The sequence below is a fragment of the Erythrolamprus reginae genome, chromosome 1 (genome assembly GCF_031021105.1).
Source record: "Erythrolamprus reginae isolate rEryReg1 chromosome 1, rEryReg1.hap1, whole genome shotgun sequence".
Lineage (NCBI taxonomy): Eukaryota > Metazoa > Chordata > Lepidosauria > Squamata > Dipsadidae > Erythrolamprus > Erythrolamprus reginae.
This window is the reverse complement of record NC_091950.1, coordinates 280,374,009-280,396,942: the sequence shown is the minus strand read 5'-3', so window position 1 is coordinate 280,396,942 and position 22,934 is coordinate 280,374,009. Positions and strand designations below refer to the sequence as shown.

General features: G+C 37.1%; 1 protein-coding gene across 1 annotated transcript in view; it reads right to left on the bottom strand.

Moving 5' to 3' along the window:
- The window catches only part of SENP6 (SUMO specific peptidase 6), a 71,231-nt gene that overhangs the window by 27,727 nt on the left and 20,570 nt on the right, over positions 1-22,934 (bottom strand). The window contains exons 3-9 of the mRNA XM_070733081.1: positions 20,003-20,066; positions 16,745-16,887; positions 14,761-14,856; positions 4,615-4,685; positions 3,277-3,422; positions 1,960-2,317; positions 858-1,087 (exon numbers count right to left, since the gene is read on the bottom strand). Of these exons, the coding sequence (XP_070589182.1) occupies positions 858-1,087; positions 1,960-2,317; positions 3,277-3,422; positions 4,615-4,685; positions 14,761-14,856; positions 16,745-16,887; positions 20,003-20,066 (1,108 nt within the window). The remainder of the gene's footprint in view (positions 1-857; positions 1,088-1,959; positions 2,318-3,276; positions 3,423-4,614; positions 4,686-14,760; positions 14,857-16,744; positions 16,888-20,002; positions 20,067-22,934) is intronic.

The following is a 22,934-nucleotide window of genomic DNA, read 5'->3' as shown; positions in this document are numbered from 1 at the left end:
CTATTTTCATCTCATTCTGTATCAACTCTACAGTGTTGACCACTCAATTATTTATATACAGTAGATGAGAGATTAGGGCATTTGTGTCTAACACTATGTGGATTGTATAAATATTACATTATTTTGATTCATTTTACCTAGTGGATTGCTGTAAAGCATATTTGCATGTTTTTAAACTAGTTAGAATACCCCTAAGAGAGCTGCTGCCATGACTATTAAGTCTTTAGATTAACATACCGTGAAAGTTGTCCCCCTTGACAGCACTCAAGGAGCCTGTTCATGGTGCATTTTTGTCTTTGTTTATCCAATTCTTGCAGTGATGCTCAAACTAAAAAACAAAAATCCCCACCATGAAATCCTTACAGTGAAGTGCTATTAATTGGGACAATTTTCAATGTATTTTAAGTGTAATGCCTACACTTAATCTTCAATATTGCATTTAATTGGTCTTTTTTTTTTAACATATTTCAAATATCAAAAATACTTTGACTGTTTGAGAAACCTGATATTTTAAACAAAGTCTAGTAGTTATTAACTCTGCAATTCTTCACTTTGTGTTTTAGGGAGCCAATATGCATATCTGGTAAATATCAAATAGATATCAAAAAAGATTACTATGCAGTAATCCTATTGAAAAATAATTAGTTATAGAAGAATAAATGTACACTTGACTCTGAATTCTATTCATAAGGAAGCAAGCACTTTCTTCCTATTCAGAACCACTGATGGATAAGAGTATTCTCCCATTAAAATAACATGATATATATCTATGCAGTCACTATCCTAAGTTTCCACTTACACAGAGAAATCACTGACGAGGTTACATATTCATTTCATACTGCAAATGGAGGAGCTACCTGATCTTTCATTCTTGCTTTTCTTGGTAATGCTACTGTAGATTCCGTTTCTGCTGTAATGCCAGTTAGTCTTTGTTCTAGTTCACAAGTATTTTCCTTCAGGGCTGCTTCCACTTTTCCTGTGGAAGGTGCAGGAGAAGAACAGGCTGAATCTGCTGGACGTGGCGATATGCTCTCCATTCTGTTAGCGACACCAACCTGATCTTCTTCATCATCACTGGAGAGCACAACTGAAAACAAAAGCATTTGCCTGATGTTCATATTTTATGATAACTAAAATATGAATTTTTAAAGTTATCACAACAACAAATTTTACTATCAAATTCTAAATAAGAACTTTAAGATAAAGAAGAAGCATCTTAAATAGAACAAGATGTGTCACAACTAGCTGTGTCCTAGCACCTAACCAGCATTGGCTTATCTCAAAAGCAGAGCTGAAAGCTACAACAGACAGGACATACTATTCATATGTAGGAATCTAAGATATAAATGCAATTTGTGTTCTATATAACTTTAAAAGACCACATAAATATTCTGCTTTGTTCTAGTATATGGTAAAGCAAACATAATAACTATTCACATTTATAACCTGCTTTTTTATTTTAGAACAAAACTGAATGTGTGTTTCCTAGGTCGTCTCTATGAAGGCATTAAATACACATAGAATTCCCTAATTCTATACACATAGAATTCTGGTGCATCAGAGACCTTCAGAACATACTCTAAGACCAGCGGCAGGTTGCACTTACCTGCATACCGGTGTACCATGCATGCACCCTGATTCGGGCATGCCCATGCATGCATTCATCACATGATTTTGCTTTCGTGCATGCGCAGGAAGCAAAATATTGCCAAAGTTTCACGTGAGCCTCCTCTCGCAAAGTTTTGCTTCTGCACATGTGCAGGAAACAAAGGTCTACAAATTCAGAAAAAAAGATGGTGCAGCCGCATGTAAACTGCACAATCTGGTGACCGCTACTGGAACGGAATCCCCTAGCACACTGGCAGGAACCCAGCACTGTCCAAGACCATTAAGTAACTCCAGTGATAAAATTAATTAATTTTTATCCAGCTTTATTTAAAAAAGAAAAAAAAGACATACTTGGATCATTTAGGTCAGATGCTGTTGTAGTCTTCGGCCGTAAATGTCCACTTATTTTAGAACCCACTTTTCCATTTGGCCGTAACATAGCAGGGCCTATACTGCGCCTCACCATGAGGTCTGTAGAAACTGTACCAGGAGATGATCCATAAAACCTTTTTGCATTTAATCCTGTGCTTAAAGAATGTTGCTCTGTTGAACTGTCATGTATTGATTCTCGTGCCAAAATATCATGTAAAGGCATGGTTTGTGTGGATTGTCTTTGCAAGCCTCTAAAATCTCCAGAAAGCTGACATTCAGTCTCACTTTCATTTGTTTTTCCAATGCATGGGCAAATTCTGGAGTAACTATCCAAATCCTAGGGTTAAAAAAAGATATTTTTGTGCATATTTTAAAATCCTACTATGAACAAATAAATAATAATAATAATAATAATAATGTTTTATTGTCATTGTATGTCTATACACAGTATACCCATGCAACGAAATTTGTATGACGCCAAAGACCAATCTCAACATACATAACAATCCGAAAGAACATGGTCAACCCGCCACAATTTCCCACTTGAACCACACAACATCCACACAACAAACCAAGTAGTATTGTCCAGCAGTTCACTGATGGTGACTCCCAGTACATTGTTAAGTGCAATTATAGCTCTGGGATAAAAACTGTACAGAAAATGTGTGGTTTGAGTTTTAATGCAACAGTTGTTGAATACAACTTACATACAGATCTAAATTTGTTTTTTTTTTAAATAGAATTAAGCTCCTGTCATAAGTTACTATGTAATTTAAATTACCAGCTAATTCAACTGTTCTTTTTGTCAGGTTTTTGTCCCAGTCATTATTCTTCCAAGCCTTTCCACCTATATTTTAACACTTTACTTTTAGAGTTGCAGCTTTTTTGTCTTTTACTTTTTCTCATTTCAAAAACACTCTTGCATCTTACCTGCTCATCTCTTAAGAATATCCACTGAACATCACTTCAAATATTTAATCACAGATTTGTTGAAAGACAATGTTTTAAAATATTTATTACTTGTTTATGCAGTGAAAGAACAATAATTCAGCAAGTCCACTACTTTACAACTTGAAGATTAATACTGAAATATCTAGTTTATTTTATAATGTAGTCTGTCTAAAAGAAAACAATTTAGATTTTAAAAAGCAAACTATTACAACAATAGTAGTAGCAGAGGGATATGCAGCCAAACCGAGACAATTATAAAAGACTTTATAACCAAAGCTTTGAACTGAACTTTTAATAATGTAATTTCCTGACTTTAACAACAAGTAAGAAAAAATAATAACCCACCTCTATGTGGGTTGCATTAGTTTTTGTGGTAGAAGATGGAAGCAAACCAGTCTGATATAAATTGCAGTGCCGTTTCAGTTGCACCTTCCTTGTAATTACTGGGTCTGACTCTGAACCAGACTCATCTCTGTCCTCCATCACTCTTTCTAAAAAAATAAATAAATACAAAAGAGGGAGATCATTAGTAATCACCACCAAATATCTTTACTTGAAGAACAGCAACTCTAGTTTACTGTTTTATTTTTCATTAGGATGAATAAAAAATAGTTATTAATTGCTTCTGTCCAGGCACCTGAGCCCTATGATAATTCAAAGGGGGGGGGGAAAGGCTGCAAAGCTATTCATTCAGAACAACTGCTTCTCACTCTAAGAAGTGTGTAGCTGAAATTTCAAATATAAATGGAGGACAGAAGGAAAAGGGAGGACATGATCGAAACATTTAAATATGTTAAAAGGTTAAATAAGGTTCAGGAGGGAAGTGTTTTTAATAGGAAAGTGAACACAAGAACAAGGGGAAACAATCTGAAGTTAGTTGGGGGAAAGATCAAAAGCAATGTGAGAAAATATTATTTTACTGAAAGAGTAGTAGATCCTTGGAACAAACTTCCAGCAGACGTGGTTGGTAAGTCCACAGTAACTGAATTTAAACATGCCTGGGATAAACATATATCCATTGTAAGATAAAATAGTATAAGGGCAGACTAGATGAACCATGAGGTCTTTTTCTGCCGTCAGTCTTCTATGTTTCTATGTTTCTAAATTGATGTACCAACACAAACACCTACTTTTTTCTAAATACACTTACAGACCATAACCTATGGACTAAATATGTTGACTTCAATATATTAAATAACTACAGTAAGTAAGTTAAAATCTGAAAGTGACAAGTTCTTTAATAAAAATTTCTTAAATAAAAAAAATAACTGGAACAACACAATGATAAAGTAGTCAGGAGAATGGAGTCCAACAAAGCAACATAAATATAATTCCTGCTACTGGATATTTGAAAAGAGATTTCTTTTCCCACTTCAAAACACATTGTTATAAATTGAAATTTCTATTTTTAATTTGTAAAAATACAATTAACAGGACTATTAAATCCTCTCCTTAAATAAAACGTGAAAGGTTTGTTCTTAGCAAAAAGTAATAAAACAAAGGAAAAAGGAAAAAAAATCAATATAAAAGTAGGTTTTAAAGAACAAGCAGGACAAGAATTTTCTTCTTCTTTTGTAACTATTTCTATTGAAAAGACCAAACTTATATTTATTTCTTCTTATATAAAGTATACAATTAAATCATTTTAATATTTTTAAATTTTTTTTTTAAAACGACACATACTCATCTCCTGAAGTTGAGACCATTTATTGCAATTGTTATCCACCTTTGGAATATTATCGGGGTATTCCTTCCTAGGAAAATCAATAAAAAGTTGTATTCAGAAAAATTGCAACTATATTTAAAACACAGCAAGTCAACCAAATGTTAAAAGATATTTACTGTATACTGCATTGTAGAAACCTAGAGTATTAAAATCTACAAGTTTCTAAACAGTGGTCAAAAGGCTATGTGAAACTTCTGAGCCTTTTATTTTTGACTCCCACTAAATGGCCTGACCATGCTGAAATTTGTTGATTTTCTACCAATTTTAAGTAGGAATCACAGAAAAGCTTATTATGATACCAACACACACACACAATCCCTCACTGATTTACATATATCCTATGTCCTTTAAACTTCTAAAAGAATATAAAGGTGATTTTAGCTACTAAGATTATCTATTTGACTATTAAATGCTGTATCTAGGCATTTACGTTCCAGTCTTTGATTAATATACAGGTAGTCCTTGACCTACAACCAGTCCATTAGAAACTGTTCAAAGTTATGACAAACCCCAAAACTGAGGCTTACGACCTCTGACATGTGCCCTCCCCCCACAGTCACGTGAATGCATTTTGGGCATTTGGCAAATGGCCTGCTTCTACAATCACTTAATGCCTGTCACGTTCTCTTAACAACTGCAAAAATGGTTATAAAATCATGTGCAGCTATATAGTGACCTGATTTATGACCTTTGTGGCTAATGACCAAAATTGTGAGCTTAAAAATGGTCTTGCGTCAAGGACTACCTGTAAAACAAAAGGCTATGAAATAGAAAGTTCCTAACAATATTATCTTTGTCTTTCAATCACAACATAAATGCTATTCCTAATCAATGAGTTCTATCAGTCAGCTTCATAAAATAAGTATGTAGTTATTGCCACTGCTCTGATAAACTCTTTTGTGTGAGGAGAAAAGCATATTATTTCCATATTGCAGGAGAGACATGAATTCTCATTTCTGCAATTAAGGTGAAAGTGCCCATTAAATAAGTAGATGTTGACATTTTAAAGATATCGATAGACACAAAAAAGTTTACAGCAGTGCAATAGATATCTCTTCAGAAAAAAGTTCTGATTGAGTGAAGTGCATTAAGCTACTTGAAATAGTAAACAGAATCTTATGTTACAATAGATGGGGGGGGGAGAGGGGAAGAGGAAGGGAGGATGAAGGAGAGAGAGTACATCTTTTGCTATTTACACTATAATCAGTTTGTCCATAAACACCTGACCTATTATGAATTTTAACTTATAAAACAACTCAAACATTTTATTGTCTAATCATCCTTTCTATCAGCATGCCAAACTTAATAAAACCAGAAAGCTTCCATCTGACTTGTTCAGTACATGATTAAACTAGGTTTTCTAACCTGTTTTAAAGTAGCAAGGAACCAAACGCTAAGAACAACTGTTGTTTAAATTTCTAGGTTGGCAAGAGAAAAACCATTTGGAGGAAATGTTGAATAAACTACAACCTAATTCTTTCTGGTTGATTTAGCTATTTCTCTTAGAATAAAAAGCATAGGTTGATCTCTATCAATAAAGGCAGAATTCTCAGCAATTTAGCCTATTGTTGTACGTGAATAAGACTCTCTTAACTAAGCTATTACTAGATGCAAAGCATATATTTTAGGATAAAATGGAACAGAGTTGATACTGCATGTTATATTCTTTAGCTATCTAAGATTCATTGTTATACCTATACTTCTTATAACTGTAAAATTTTGGAGAGATAACCATGAATACTAAACAAAGAAATAAATGCGTTATTTATAGGACAAATATCAATCTTAAAAATAACCAACTTATTATTTATTTAATTTTAGCAGAACAAATAATAATTGCCTACCAATAAAAAACTTTAGATGGCAGAAAACAGTATATTAATTTTTGATGAATTTTATATTTTATCTCAATTACAATAGACTTATTAAGGCAATATTTTAGATGTATGGTGAATTAAAGAATGCATCTTTTCTGCCTATTTACTTTATGTGAGTGTGATTTATGTCACTTAGTTACTTGATAATGTTTATTAATCAATTTGACAAATATATAGAAAATATGGGTGACTATTTTAAAAAAACAACAGTTCACTTAAAATAGTTCACTATAAACTTCGGCTTTATCATTAACCTATGATACTTTCCAAATACATTTCATATACTAGACAGTTGTATCACTTAAAGATGAAACAATTGAAATTTCATTTACTTATCTCTCACAAATAATGGGTAAGTCCATTGCATATCTAACAGTTATGTTTTGCTTAATTTTAGGAAAAAAGAATTAATTTAAATTTTATAGTATCTACAGCAATTCTTGGTAGTGTAGTAAAGCTTTTATAAATGGTGTAATTTGCTATGAATTAAATAAATTTAATTTAAAATACTGAAGGGTATATTAAAAATGACACACACAAAGACTTAAGATACTTCTCTGCAGACTAAGGAAGAATACAGTATCTCTGTGGCTAATTGTATGCATATTAATCACTTTTCAAAATATCCAAAAAAGAAAAATGTAAGTTCTTTCCCCACAATTATTGTGACATATTCAATGGCTATAATAAGTCATAATGCAATGCTTCTAGCCCTTATATGCCAATCATGTTTTACTTTTTTTCTTAACCTTAATTCCTTTGGTACAGGCAGCTAATAAATTGAACTAACAACAGCAATAATACAACACATAATGCACATAAGAAATCTGGTTGCCTAATTGTTTTATATTAAATTACAATTTTCTATGATTACTTATGTCATCTCAAGCAAACAAAGGATATTGGGTTAAGCCCTGGTTGTTGAATTTAACACAGAATGCTTAATCAATTGCACTTAAAAAAGAGAGAGAAGCTTCCAATCTTATTGCACTGTGTTGAAGGATGAAGTATACAGAGTTTGAGATCTTTATGATTCATTCCTAGATGTAAGGAAGTATGGAGATGGCCTTCAAGAAATTCAACAGCTATTAAAAGGAAACACCCATATGGCCCAGAGGGAGAAGAGGGTTGAAAGAAACTCAAGATTACTCCACCTGGATTCTCTTTGATATAATATGAGGGAACAGAGAATCTCTATCAGGGTTTTGGGATTGTGTTTTTATATTCTACATCAATAAAAGAGAATTCCAATAGTTCTTGCGGAATTTACTGTCCAACGTAGCTTATTCAAAGAGCTGACCAAAAAGTAAAGGTAAAGGTTTCCCTGATTCAGTCATGTCCCCTATGCCAACTCTAGGGGAGAAGTGCTCATCTCCATTTATTATCCAAGGGAGCCAATGTTGTTAGAAGACACCAAGTCCAGTAGTGGGTTCTAAAACCCATTGCTACCATTTCACGCATGTACAATACTTCTGAGCATGCACAGAAGTGTCCTGGGTGGATGAGTGAAGCATCCTGGGTAGGCAGGCAGAGCTTCCCGCAGCTGCCGTTACCAGTTTGCGGAACCAGGCCAAACCGGGGGTTACCCACCACTGACCAAAGCACACAAAATGCCATCAGCTTCCCACCAAAGTGGTGCCTACTTATCTATTTGACTTACATGCCTTCGAACTGCTAGATGGGCAGGAGCTGGAACAAGTAATGGAGCTCACATTGTCACATGGCGTTCGGGTCTGGAACCCAGGCTGTCAGCTTTCCAGCCACGCTCAGCGTCTTTAATCGCTCAGCATCACATGTCCCAAAGAGATGACACTACAATAATTCAAATATAGGTGTGTGCGTACATGTGTGTGTATGTGCAGGTGTAGGTATAGGTATATATCTATGCATATGTATGTATATCTGTAGCTCTCCTAAGGTACTAGAATATAAATATATAATGGCCTGGTTTTGCATAAATAGTGGACACTGTAATACAAAAAGTACACTGAAGTACAAACAGGTCAATATGTATCCATATGCTAGTACATTTAGGAGAGCTATGTGTATTATGAATCCCCATGGCTATTTTGAATGTCCTATTAAAAATAAGATTGGCCAGGAAGAATAGCATAGTCAATATAATTTAGCAAAGAAGGAAAAAGTGATCTAAGATTTTTATCTGCCCAATTGTAGAGATATTCTGGTCAGCAGTATGAGAGAGTGGAAGAATCTACTTTATCAATATTTGAAAGTATCACTGGAGTTTCTATGAAAATTGGGATTGTTTCTTTTTCTAGGTATGTTTCAGAGCAGTATTATTTCATAATCTTTAATTTATCCATTAGATCCATTAGATTTATATCTAATCTTTACCATGAATGGTGGTGATATATACTTTTGCATTTTTAAAAAATATAAGCAAAGTAAAAAGGAGTTCTATGGATTTTACTCCTCTAGTTGTTACCGACTATAGAGGGTTGTGCTCATTTGTTTCAATCCCACTGAGCAAGTCCTGCCCAAATACATTTCCACAGTTATGCTGCTAGCATGAGATCACACTCAAGTGACATCTATTTATCTACTTGCATTTGCATGCTTTCAAACTGCTAGGTTGGCAGGAACAAGAATGGAAGCTTACCCATGGGATGGCACTCAAGTCTCAAACCTGGGCTGCCAACTTTCCAGCCAACAAGCCAATGTCTTAACCATTGAGCCCACTATAAGCCAGTAATGGAAATAATTTCTGCCTGAGATCATACAGTACTTTTCCAAACGTGTACTATACACTATTTTCCATACAGATAAATTAGGGTGTGTCAAATTTTTCAACTTTCAATTTCTAAACATTAGGGGTGCTGAAAAGTTGTAGCATGCCTTGGGAATTGTAAAAAATATTTTCGTTATTTTATTATAATTTAGATGTGCTTGGTAAGTAATTAGATAAAAATAACTTTTAAAAATTTGTTTCTTTCAGAAACTAATTTTATTTCAATATCCACAGCAAATGATAGGATACATTTTCAAACTTGACATGGGAAAATACATATTCATATAAAATCAAATAAATTAGTTGTGAAATGTTCTACCTACACTTAAAACTTTATCCTGAAATCCTTATCATAATTGATGTGAAGTTGCTCATAAAAGGGGAAGCAAAATATTCCTTTCAGATAAATTGAAATAAAATTAATAATACAGTTTAAAAATATCACGTTTATATAACATCAAACATATTTTGAAATTTGAGCCAGACTATGCTACAGAATTAGTAACTTACTTAATGTAAATTAATGGAAGAAAATTTGCAGGTATCTAGGAGCTTTAGCAGTTACACCATTCTTTTAGGTAAAGAATTAAATAAGAGAATAATTCAGCATTAATCTCTAAACTTTGTTACTGCTGCTAAAATAGGACTACACTATTAGTCCTTGAAATGATCTATCAGAATCTGGTAAAACTATCCATAATTTTTCATGGATAATTTTATTAATTATCCAAAATTATCCATCTCTACCTTATTCTGGAACTAGACTATGCACTATATTTTATTTACTTATTTTATTTTATTGATCAAGTTACAAGATCACTAAACTACTGCTACTATTAAAAATAAAGAAATAATTTTTAAAAACTATTATTTGTATAATTATTTTAATTATAAATTATAATAAATTATTTTATTATCTGTTTCTTATAACTTTGATTTTTATAATTATAACAAATTAAAAATTAAACAAATTAAAAATGGATCCAAATAATTTTAATTCTTCTCATTCACTATTTTTATTCTGAAAATAAGACGCATTAACAATATTTGATCAAGCATTACCTAAATATAAAAGAAGTCCAAATGCATTAAATATATAAAAATTATAACCAATTTATCTCAATAACTGAATCTATTTGTCATGATTCTGACTATTAATGATTTTCACATCCCTTTCCAAATCTTTTTCTCTGAATCTCATACTATTAGTCCTTGGTTAACTAAGTAATTGGGACTTGAATTTCCATCACTAAGTGATGTAGTCACAAAATGTGACATCGCATGACAACATTGCTTAGCAACAGCAATCTTAGCATTCCTTACTGCCATTGGTAAGCAAGAATCCTGGGTCATTAAGGAGGTCCTTCCTGGCTTGCAAGCAGGCCAGTGGGCAGTTAAGGTATGGTGCAATGCACAGCGCAACGTGTGGGAGACAACAAATGGCTCTTGCTAGGTGGGGGAGAATATGTGAGTGGCTCATGAGCCACTGTGCAAGGAAGGCAGGGGTGGACGATTCTATGCCAGTTGCCAGAGCAACTTGTGACATTCCCTCTTGGTTTCTCAACTGACTTTGAGAAGCCAGGATGACTACATGATGCCGCAATCATTGTAAATGTCAGTTGGTTGCCAGAAGTCCAGATTGTGATCATGTAACTGCATGAGTGCTAGGACAACCAAAACTTTGAGCACCACTCATAAGGATTTTCATAACTTGGAACAGCCACTGAAAGAGTGTTTATTAAATGAGATCTCCTTATTAACTGTAAAACCTGGAGAAGAAACCATTCAATATAATAGAACTTTGGAAGTTAGTCTGTCCTGCTGAAGTACACTTTTACCAACCACCTAAGCCTTTCAATGTTTTTAATTCTAAATTGTAAGTACTGTATCTCTATCTACATCATAATAAAGATTATTTCTTACTTCTGATGTCATGTATCTTTCAGATCATCTCATAACTAATTCACCAAGTTTTGTGTCAAGTTGGAATCTTCGTTTATATTTTCCATATCAAGGTGGAATTTAAAGGCAATTTATTCTTAATTTCAAATTCCTGGCATGCTTTGACTAAATGCAGTAAAATGGGACATATGAAATAGTGTACACTGGCACACTTGCTTATATTAAATAAGCCAGAGGCAACTTAAACAACTTAAAGCTATAAATAAATATAACCAGAGCTGATATCTATTGATAATCCTGTCTCATTTACTATCCCAGGTAAGAGAAATCCATTCAATAGTGCCAGAAAACAATACTTCTACAGTATTCTCATTATCATGTCTATTTCACCTTGTGCTTACCTTTCTTTTAAATCCCGATTGCTTAAAATATGAAAGAGAGAAATATTGTAAGATACAAAGCCCTTCAATATGAATTCTTTAAAATGTGCTTTTAGAAACCTAGATTTTAACAGTTAGATCAAATGCAGAATATTCATTGTTAAGTACACGTTTATATCAGGGAATTTAACCCTAAACTACAATCAGATGCAGTTATCAGCTGATTGCCTCATTATTTTCAGATGACCAACACTTATTTGAAGGAGTAATTAAATAAGGACCTGCTCCACAAGCAAACTTGGAGTTATCAGTTCCTCTTCTATAAGGCTGGATTAAAACAGAGTATAGCACATTCTTTAAAAGTACTCCATAGATCTTAAAGCAGAAGAGCTCAATACAAACTCAGAGGAAAAGGATCGTATGGGTTGGAAAAGGCCATCCTTCACAGTTAAAATTTTATTCAGGATTATTCATAGTGAGGAAAAACCTTTGGACAGGTGATTTTTAACACTGGTGGCTGATTAACAATCTGGTAAAAAAGAAAAAACCCAATCCTACTACAACACTAATTTTCTATTCTTCTGTCCTTGTAACTATCTCCCCTAATATTCTCCTTTATTACAAGAAAATGATAATAATCTGTTCTCTGCCACCAAATGCAATCTCATCCACTGGAATGGGTCTGCAGTATATAGACAAAACATCTGAAAGTTGCCCATCTATATAGCTAGAACTTATTTATTTAAAAAATGAAGTATTTTAAAGAAATTACCAACATAAAAAACAACCTATCTTTAATAGTGAGAGTGGAAAACTAAACTTTCCTTTATATGTGTAAGATAAACTTTGCTGGATCACATTAAACGACTCTCTGAGACGCAGAATAGGATATGAGTATGGTTCTTGGTAATATTAAAAAATGCATTCTTTTCTAATAGTGCCAAATTACAAACAAGGCTGAAAATAAAATGGTCAAAAAACTTTAGAAAAATGACTCCTGTATAATAATAAAATAGCAGTCTGCCACAAATAAAAATGCCATCACGGTGCCCCTATCATAAAATTAAAAACTGGTAGCAACTTTCACAAACATTCGCAAACATTCAAAAACATAAATGGAAAACAGTTTTAGAACCATATTCCTGAACTAGCTCTAGGCCATATAGCATGTTACAACTTCAAGTTCATATATAAAGCTGTAAAAAAAATCCAAATCTTTAAAGTCAGACTTCAACCAACAAATATAAACACAATTTATGTTATGAGATCAGAATTAGAATAAAAGCTCAACAAGGAAATGCAAAAAGATTAGAAACCAACAATCCCCAACATCACACATAGTATAAGATACAATTTTCAAAAGGTCTCAACTAATTTTTGCTTCAAGGAAACGTTAAAGAACTAAAGTTGTCCGTGATTATTTAACAACTTTAAATTCCACAGCTTAGGAATTCTGAATACTTCAACAACTAAAGCCTCTAGAGTTGTATTGGGTAATACATGAACAATGAAAGCATAATAGCAGGAGAAACCAATGGAAAAAGGAAAGCCCTCCCCGCCCCAAAAAGGAGATACCAAAAGCACAATTGAAAAGAGCCAACATGGATACACAAAGTACTTTTATGAAAAGCTGAATCAAACAAACAAAATACATAGATTAACAAGAAAAGTCACTAAGAACAACACAATCAGCTAGTACAGAACTATAATAAGCTGGCAAAGCTTAAAATCACATACAAGAAGAAAGCCTTCTTTAGATACACTCAATATTCAAAAAAGATACAAGAATATATCAATTGCTCAGTTAAGGAGAAAAAAATGCTAGAGACCAAAGGGAGGGCAGGCCCATTCAACTAGTGTTTTAGCTTAATCTTCTGACTAGAGTATGTATCCTATTGAAAAATTGTGAAGAACAGGATGAAGGATGAGATAGAAATAGAAATATATTCAGGGATACTTGTCAATCATGAATACATTTAAGTCTTCCAGTTCAAAGGAAATACATTTTAGCATAGTGACTGAACTTGCTGACAAATTCAGGTGAATCCTTATACACTATCTTTAATACATCCAGAATAACTGGAGGGTGCATATTATCCCTATCTTAGAAAAGAACAATTATCCAAGAAACTACAGATCTGTCTGTCTGACATTTAAAACCAAGAAAATTCCAAAGAAATTGTTTTGTACATAGAATTCAGTCATTCATACATCCAGCATATACTTATCATGAATAAATCTTGCTGGACTAATATTTTCTCATTTTTGATCAATAGCAGGTTGTAGTAGGGCTGCAAGGTTTCAAACTCGCAGCCTGATGGCTGGATGCATCACACGGTTTAGCAAGAGGGGGGGTGTCACATACTTCAGTTGATGACAATGTGACAACATGAGTTTGACACCTCTTTGTCTACAGAGAAATAACTGAAGGGAAACCTAATGTCAGTGTTCAAATCTCTGAAAGCCTGTCTCAATTTTTTAAGTTCTACATTGCCCCAGAGGACAAAGACATTATCAACAGATTACTATTACTATTAAGGAAGCAAGCTCAAATCAGACATTAGAAGAAATTACTCCAAAAGATAGCTTTCAGCAAGAAGAATATACAGTGTTCCCTCGATTTTCGTGGGTTCGAACTTCGCGAAAAGCCTATACCACGGTTTTCAAAAATATTAATTAAAAAATACTTTGCGGTTTTTTATCCCTATACCACGGTTTTTCCTGCCCGATGACGTTATATGTCATCGCCAAACTTTCATCCGCCTTTAATAAATTTTTTTAAAAATAAACTTTAATAAATAAACAGTGAGTAATAATCTAAATGGTTGCTAAGGGAATGGGAAATTGTAATTTAGGGGTTTAAAGTGTTAAGGGAAGGCTTGTGACACTGTTCATAGCCAAAAATAGTGTATTTACTTCCGCATCTCTACATCACGGAAATTCAACTTTTGCAGGCGGTCTCGGAACGCATCCCCTGCGAAAATCGAGGGAACACTGTAGTGCCATGTAAAAAGGTTAGTTCTCTTTTTGCTAAGGTTTTCAAACAGAGAATGGATTATCATCTATCATTGCTTACCTTGATGACCTCAACTATCTCTTCCAAATCTCTGATTCTATGAATAGCAAATCACATTTAAATACTGAGTAAATTACATAGAAGAGTCAGAGTGGTGGTCTATGACTTTTAGAACTTACTTTTGTGCTGCTGTTTTTACTCGGTTATGTGTGTGAGCAGAGAAACGTCTCGCCTGTACTTCTGATTCGGAACAGGATATATTTTCAGCATTTACACTGCAAACATAATAATAAAATAGAAAAAGTATTATTGTTATTATTCACAACCAGACTGAATGCTCAACTCATTTTAAATAGCCTTCAGTCATTTTATTCTCTAAATGAATGAATAATCAGAGCTTCCAAAACACTGTCTAATCATAGCAATGCTTAAGTGCTTAATTAGTAGCAACTGGCCTCTAGTAAAACTTTCCAAAACAATTTGATTTTTGTTCTAATTTAAGTAACATAAAGCATTTACCATCATTTTGGTCTAAAATACAGTAATACCTCGTCTTATGAACCTAACTGATTCCTGGGGGAGGTTTGTAAGGCGAAAAGTTCATAAGACGAAACATTGTGTCCCATAGGAAACAATGTAAAATGAATTAATGCGTGCAATGAAAAAAAACCGCAAAAAAACCGCCGCCGCCCGGCTGTCACCTTTTGAAACAGCCGGGGGCTTCTCAGCGTTCTCCCAATGCCGAACCCGGAAGTTCTGCAAAAGTTCGGGTTCGGGTGGCCGCCGAGAAGCCCCGCCGCCCGGCTGTCACCTTTTGAAACAGCCGGGGGGCTTCTCGGTGGCCTCCCGAACGCCGAACCCGGAAGTTTGGGTTTGGTGTTCGGGTTCAGGTGGATGCTGAGAAGCCCCCCGGCTGTTTCAAAAAGCGACAGCCGGGTGGCGGGGCTTCTCGGCAGCCTCCCGAAACCGAACCTTTGCCGAACTTCCAGGTTCGGCATTCGGGAGGCCGCCGAGAAGCCCTGCCGCCCAGCTGTCGTCTTTTGAAACAGCCGAGGGGCTTCTCGGCGGGCTCACGAACGCCGAACCTGGAAGTTCGGGTTTGGCGTTCGGGTTCAGGAGGACGCCAAGAAGCCCCCCGGCTGTTTCAAAAAGCGGCAGTCGGGTGGCGGAGGTTCTTGGCGGCGGCGGCGGGTTTGTAAGATGGAAAAAGTTCGTAAGAACAGGCCAAAAATTTCCAAACCCTGGGTTCGTATCTGGGGTGGTTCGCATGGCGAGGGGTTTGTATCATGAGGTACCACTGTATTTAAACCCAAATATGCAATGGTACATTGCAACAATTATAAAGTTTTAAAGTTTATTAAAGTCAAGGGAAAAATAATTTTACATTAACTGATTCGCTAGATAGCATTTCAAAAACTTCTTTTTCTCTTCCAACTGAGGCACTAGGAAGATTGTGGCTGCTGTGGTTGGAAGGGAAAGAGAACAATTATTTGAATGTTTGCTCAATATAGTTATTTTTATAGGAATTGGCATAGTTGCAAAATTTAAAACACAATGCTCCAGAATTTTTTTAAAAATGATGCAACAAAAGCTCCAGCCAACATTTTCTGGAAAGCAGACATTAAGTCTATGGTATATATTCTTTTGTTGGAAAAATGTGGCCATAGCTCTTATTTAAAAGCACACCACAAAGAATTAGTAGCATAATACTATCATTGGAACAGATAAGTCTTCAGGAGATTAAGTCTCATTTTGTTGCTTGCATTCTGTGATGTTTCATCGTATAACTCAACATAGCAACTGAAGATACTGGCAATAGAAGATATATTCACAAGCAATTCTTTTGCTAATAATGCAAACATCATTGGCTACACTGTAAGCTTTACTTGGAAAAGGGAAATTTTCCCCTCGATTTTTCAATAGCACAAATAGCGCACTCCTATCTGTTCATTCTGTGTAGTTTAGACATTTTTATAAATAGTTATATATTCCAATATCTACAATAATATTTGATACTACAATAGATGTCTTTTATACTTGCTTAAAATACATCACCAAAGTGGAAATACTGTTAGCAATGTTAGCAGCACTCTTATAACTAGCATTTCCTACAGACATACACCACATATTAAACAATTTAGAGATCATCTGAAAGCACTACACCATATTTTCCTTCCGCTTCCCGATATGTTAAATCCAGTTGGGTTGCTTTTTAAAGTTCCAGGAGTGTCACTTTTTTTTCGTCTGCTGTATGTCCTTAAGACCTCATTTCTGCCTCCAAAACCTACTAAGCGATGGCGACATGGCTGAAATAAAACAACACAAACCATCATATCAAAATAGGAAATTATATTTCTGTCAAGCTTTCAAATATAAAACATTTTCAGGCCTTTTCATGCTGTCTCAAAAGTATTCATTTATTTATTTTATTTATTTATTCGACTTCCATGCTGCCCAATCCTGAAGGACTCAGGGCGGCTTACAACATGATAACAATACAAAAAGTTACAGCAATAAAAAGAAGTCGAATATAAACTCTAAAAAACTAACCTCGATAAAACCCATTTATATAAAAAAGCAATCAACTCTTATGCATGCACACCATTCATAAAATAAAAATTTGGCCATGAAAGATGGACAATTCATGGCCCCCAGGCCTGGCTGCAAAGCCAAGTCTTTGTGGCCTTGTGGAAGGCCAGTAGGGTGGGAGCAGTATGGACATCGGGGGGTAGTTGGTTCCATAGAGCCGGGGCAGCCACAGAGAAGGCCCTCCCCCACAGTCCTCCCAACCTACATTGTTTAGTCGACGGGACCTGGAGGAGGCCAACTCTGTGTGCTCTTATGGGTCTCTGGGAGAGGTATGTGGCAGGAGGCGGTCCCGTAGATAATCTGGCCCTGAGCCATATAAGGCTTTATAGGTAATAACCAATGCCTTGAATTATGCCCGGAGACTAATAGGAAGCCAATGCTGTTCACGGAGCACAGGTGTTATATGGGTATACCGAGGCATACCCATAACAGCTCTCGCGGCTGCATTCTGGACTATTTGCAGTCTCCACACACTTTTCAAGGGTAGCCCCTTGTAGAGCGCATTGCAATAATTGAGATGGGAGGTGATGAGGGCCTGAGTGACTGTGCGCAGAGCCTCCTGGTCCAAATAGGGCCACAACTGGTGAACCAGGCAAACCTCGACAAAAGCCCCCTGGCCACAGCTGAAAGGTGTGGGTCCAAGAGGATGCCCAAGTTGTGAACCCTATCTGAGGGGGAGTTTTTCCCCTCCCAGAACAATTGACAGACAGATCGAAGAGTCCTTAGCAGGAAATGCCCACAGCCACTTGGGTCTTGTCAGGGTTGCGCTTGAGCCTGTTGACCCCCATAAAGATCCTTACAGCTTCCAGGCACCGGCACATCACATCCACTGCTTCACTGAATTGGCATAGGGTGGAGATATATAAGTGGGTATCATCAGCGTACTGGTGATACCTCACCCCATGCCATCGGATGACCTTGCCCAGTAGCTTCATGTAGATATTAAATAATAGGGGGGAGAGGACAGGCCCCTGCGGCACCCCACAAAGGTGAGGTCAAGCGGTGGACCTCTGCCCCCCCACTAACACTGACTGCGAACGACCGGAGAGATAGGAGGAGAACCACCGTAAAACAGTGCCTCCCACTCCCAATCCCTCCAGTCGTCGCAGAAGGATACCATGGTCGATGGTATCAAAGACCACTGAGAAGTCGAGGAGCATCAGGATAGAAGAATGTGCCCTATCCCGAGTCCACCAGAGATCATCCATCAGCATGACCAAAGCTGTTTCCGTGCTGTGACCAGTCCTGAAACCGGATTGAAAGGAATCCAGCTAATCAGCTTCTTCCAAGGACCGTCTGAGCTGGAGTGCCACCACCTTCTCAACAACGTTACCCAAAAAGGGCAGGTTACAGTTCTTCAATTCGGCTAGATGCAGAGACCGTTTCTTGAGGAGTCGTTGTACAACTGCCTCATTCAAAGGCTGCGGCAATGACCCCTTGCTCAAGGAAGCCTTAATCAATGCCTGGATCCAGCCGCGTGTCACCTCCTGACTGGCAGGAAGGGCACGGGTCTAGTAAGCAGGTAGAGGAACTCACAGCTCCCATGGCCTTGTCCACTTCCTCAGGGATCACCAGGCCAAACGTTTCCCAAATGGTGGAACTAAGACCTGACCCTGTCACCTCGGTCTGAATTGTCCAATTGGAGTCCAGATCGTTCTGAATCTGAGCGACTTTATCTGCAAGAAACTGAACAAATTCCTCAGCACGCTCCTGCAAGGGTTCCACCACTGATCCCATTAAGGAGCGAGCGGGTTACCCTAAACAGGGCGGCTGGGTGAGAATCTGTAGACACAATAAAGGCAGTAACATGCGCAGACTTTGCCGCCTCTATCGACACAAGATAAGTCCTAATGTAGGCTCTTACCCATGCTCGGTTAGATTCAGAATTACTGTCCCCCCATGCTTGCACTAGGCATCTCTTCTGGCGTTTCATTCCTCGGAGCTCCTCAGTACACCAAGGAGATCTCCAGGGTCTGCTACCTTGGAAAGGCCTCTCAGGAGCAATCTGGTCCAGAGCTGCCAATGTGGCCTTGTTCCATGCTGTCACCAGAGACTCAGCCGGACTACGGACAAACGAGTCAGGAATTTCCCCAAGCTCCCTCTGGAACCCTTCCAGGTCCATTAGGCATCTGGAGAGGAACCTCCTAATTGGTTCCACCTCCCTGCGGTGGGGGATTAATCGATCAAAGTCCAGCCTTAACAGGAAGTGATCTGCCTATGACAAGGGTGAGATGACTATACCCCTTAAAACCAGATCATTTTTCCACTGCTTTGAGAGAAATGTCAAGTTGAGTGAATAACCCCCTCTATGAATTGGACCCTGAATTACCTGGGTCAGGTCCATGGTTGTCATGGAAGCCATGAACTCCTGCACTGTCTTTGAGGTTTCGCCGAGCGACATTAAGTTAAAATCCCTCAGGACCGCAAGTCTGGGTAATTCCACTGCCAGCCCGGCTACCGCCTTGAGCAGCACAGGCAGGGTTGCTGCAACATAGCTGGGACGCAGGTATGTTAACAACAAGCCCACCTGAACCCCTAAATCTAATCTCAAGAGGAGAGACTTGCCTAGCAGTTTCTGACAAGCAAAGTTATTGGGGGAAGCTGGCTTCATAACCACCACATGGTTCACTTAATTGCAGTGAATTGTTTAACAACCATGGCAAAAGTGACTCATTTAACAACTGCCTTCTTTCATCATGGAAATTCTGGCCGTTAATTGTTGTTGTAAGTCGAAGACTATATCAGAATTACCTCAGAGTAAATAGATATAAGATCTCATGTGATATGGCATTTGTAAAGTGAGTACATGTACATTATATTTTATACACTCACTTTTCTTTCACCATTGGGACTGCAAGTTTCATCGCTTTCATCCAATGACAGCAAATTGGCTTCACTACACATAAGAAGAAAATATATTTAAACTTTCACCAACTGACATAGATTAAGACAACAGAACCAGATTTCAACAATCGTTACAAAATATTTTCATTTAATTTTTTTTCTTTAGATTAACATCACTATTTTATTTTATTTATTTCATTAGATTTATAGGCTGCCCCTTTCCTTGCGGACTCGGGGAAGCTTTTTATTTAAAGTTGAAGTTTATATAGAATTTTATTTCAAAAATAGGACTTATAACATTCAACATTTTAGCATTGGAGAATTCAAACCTGCAACGTATAAAATATTCTCTCAAATCTCCATTTCCCTTTGTTACCTATTTGACAAGTTTAATATTGTTGCTATATTATAGTCTTTCAATGAAACTCAGTGTTGGGGGGTGAGGGGTAATCTTCTGCAATTGTAGTTGTCCAAGAGCAGATGTGTGTGACTGGCACAAAGCAACCTACCTCGTTTCCAACCTAAGTCAATACTAGTACTCAGTCTCCCAGTTTCCAGCCCAATGTCTTTAATTCTACACCATACATCCTTAAAATGATTTCAGAGCAATAAATTAATCAATACAAACCAAAAATTGAAATCTGCTTCAGAACAAAACATAAGGAAGCAACATCAGGGGGAAAAAGAAAAGCAGACTTTCCTAATGACCTGAGAAGAAAGAAATGCACAACCATATGAGCTACCAGGGTAAGTAGAATGCTGAAATCACTATTAGCATTAGGTCAGTATGATGCAATGGCTCAGCCCTAAGATAGCAAGTTTAGCTAGGATTCTGCAGAGAAAGCATCCAGAGAACAAAACAGTTCATTCATTCATTAATGTGTGTGTGTGTGTGTGTGTGTTGTGTAATTGTTTCTGTGAAGAAACATACCAGTTATATCAAAATTATAATTGAATTCTACCTTCATATGTTTTGTAAGCATGGCCAGAGAAAATAAGTAGTTAGAAATTATCAGAATGAATCAATAAGGTTTTCAGCAATCAGGTAGTGTATAATGCTAAGAAAGCGATTTGACCTGTAGAGTACTTTAAATACATTGTCACATTTCCAACTAGCCCAACTCTTTGTGTCACTCTCAAATACAGCATGTTACAATAATTTTCTTTTTATATATGTGTGTTTTATATATGTGTGTTATAGCTTTCACTGATAAGGTACCAGTTAAACTATCATTCAGTGAACATTTAAGAATTATTATTATATTACACTTACTATGCATTAATATGCATTAGTAACAAGCTGCCTTTAAAGAACATTTAGAGGCTATAACAGATCCAGAATATGGCAATGCAGGTAGTGATGGAAATGGTCTGTTATGCCATATGATTCCATTGCTCTATGACCTGTACTAGTTGCTACGGTCATATAGGGACAATTCCAGATGCTCATTATTATCTATAAAGGAGTCTGCGGAAAGGGGCGGCATACAAATCAAATCAAATCAAATCAAATCAATCAATCAATAAAACTTAATTATTTGAGGAACTGTCTATCTCCCATTGTTTCTGCTCACTCCAAGACTGAGGAGAATGGGCACACTCCCGACCCCCTCTGTTAAACAACATCATTTGTTGACATCTAGGAAATAAGCTTTTTCTGTCCCAGCACCTATCCTATATAAATTATTTCCCCTAGAAATCAGTATGGGTACCACCTGATGTTCCAAATAATTCTGGAACATTAACTGTTCTCCCAGGTAGACACCGGGTAGCTGCTGAAATCCAGCACATGTAGTCCTTGACTTATGGATGGACATTCAACAACTATTACAATTGCCTCGAAAGGATGCTTTATGGCCCATAAAGCAATTCTGGCCATAATAAAATGTTCCCCAAACAATGGTCATGTGATCTCATTTGAGTTGCTTAGCAATCAGTTCATAGTTATGATTGGTTGACATATGATTGCTATGTGCAATCTTGAAGTTTATTTATTATTTTATTACTTAGATTTGTATGCCGCCCCTCTCCGAAGACTCGGGGCGGCTCACAACATGTAAAAAACAAATCATAAGCAATCAGACAAATTTAAAATATTTAAATATTTAAAAAACCCCATATGCTAACAGTCACACACACAGACATACCATGCATAAATTAAACGTGCCCAGGGGGAGATGTTTCAGTTCCCCCATGCCTGACGGCAAAGGTGGGTTTTAAGGAGTTTACGGAAGGCAGGAAGAGTAGGGGCAGTTCTAATCTCCGGGGGGAGTTGGTTCCAGAGGGCCGGGGCCGCCACAGAGAAGGCTCTTCCCCTGGGGCCCGCCAACCGACATTGTTTAGTTGACGGGACCCGGAGAAGGCCCACTCTGTGGGACCTAATCGGTCGCTGGGATTCGTGCGGCAGGAGGCGGTCTCGGAGATATTCTGGTCCGATGCCATGAAGGGCTTTAAAGGTCATAACCAACACTTTGAATTGTGACCGGAAATTGATCGGCAACCAATGCAGACTGCGGAGTGATGGTGAAACATGGGCATACCTAGGTAGGCCCATGACTGCTCTCGCAGCTGCATTTTGCACGATCTGAAGTTTCCGAACACTTTTCAAAGGTAGCCCCATGTAGAGAGCATTACAGTAGTCGAACCTCGAGGTGATGAGGGCATGAGTGACTGTGAGCAATGAGTCCCGGTCCAGATAGGGCCGCAACTGGTGCACCAGGCGAACCTGGGCAAACGCCCCCCTCGCCACAGCTGAAAGATGTTGTTCTAATGTGAGCTGTGGATCGAGGAGGACGCCCAAGTTGCGGACCCTCTCTGAGGGGGTCAATAATTCCCCCCCCAGGGTGATGGACGGACAGATGGGATTGTCCTTGGGAGGCAGAACCCACAGCCACTCCGTCTTATCCGGGTTGAGCTTGAG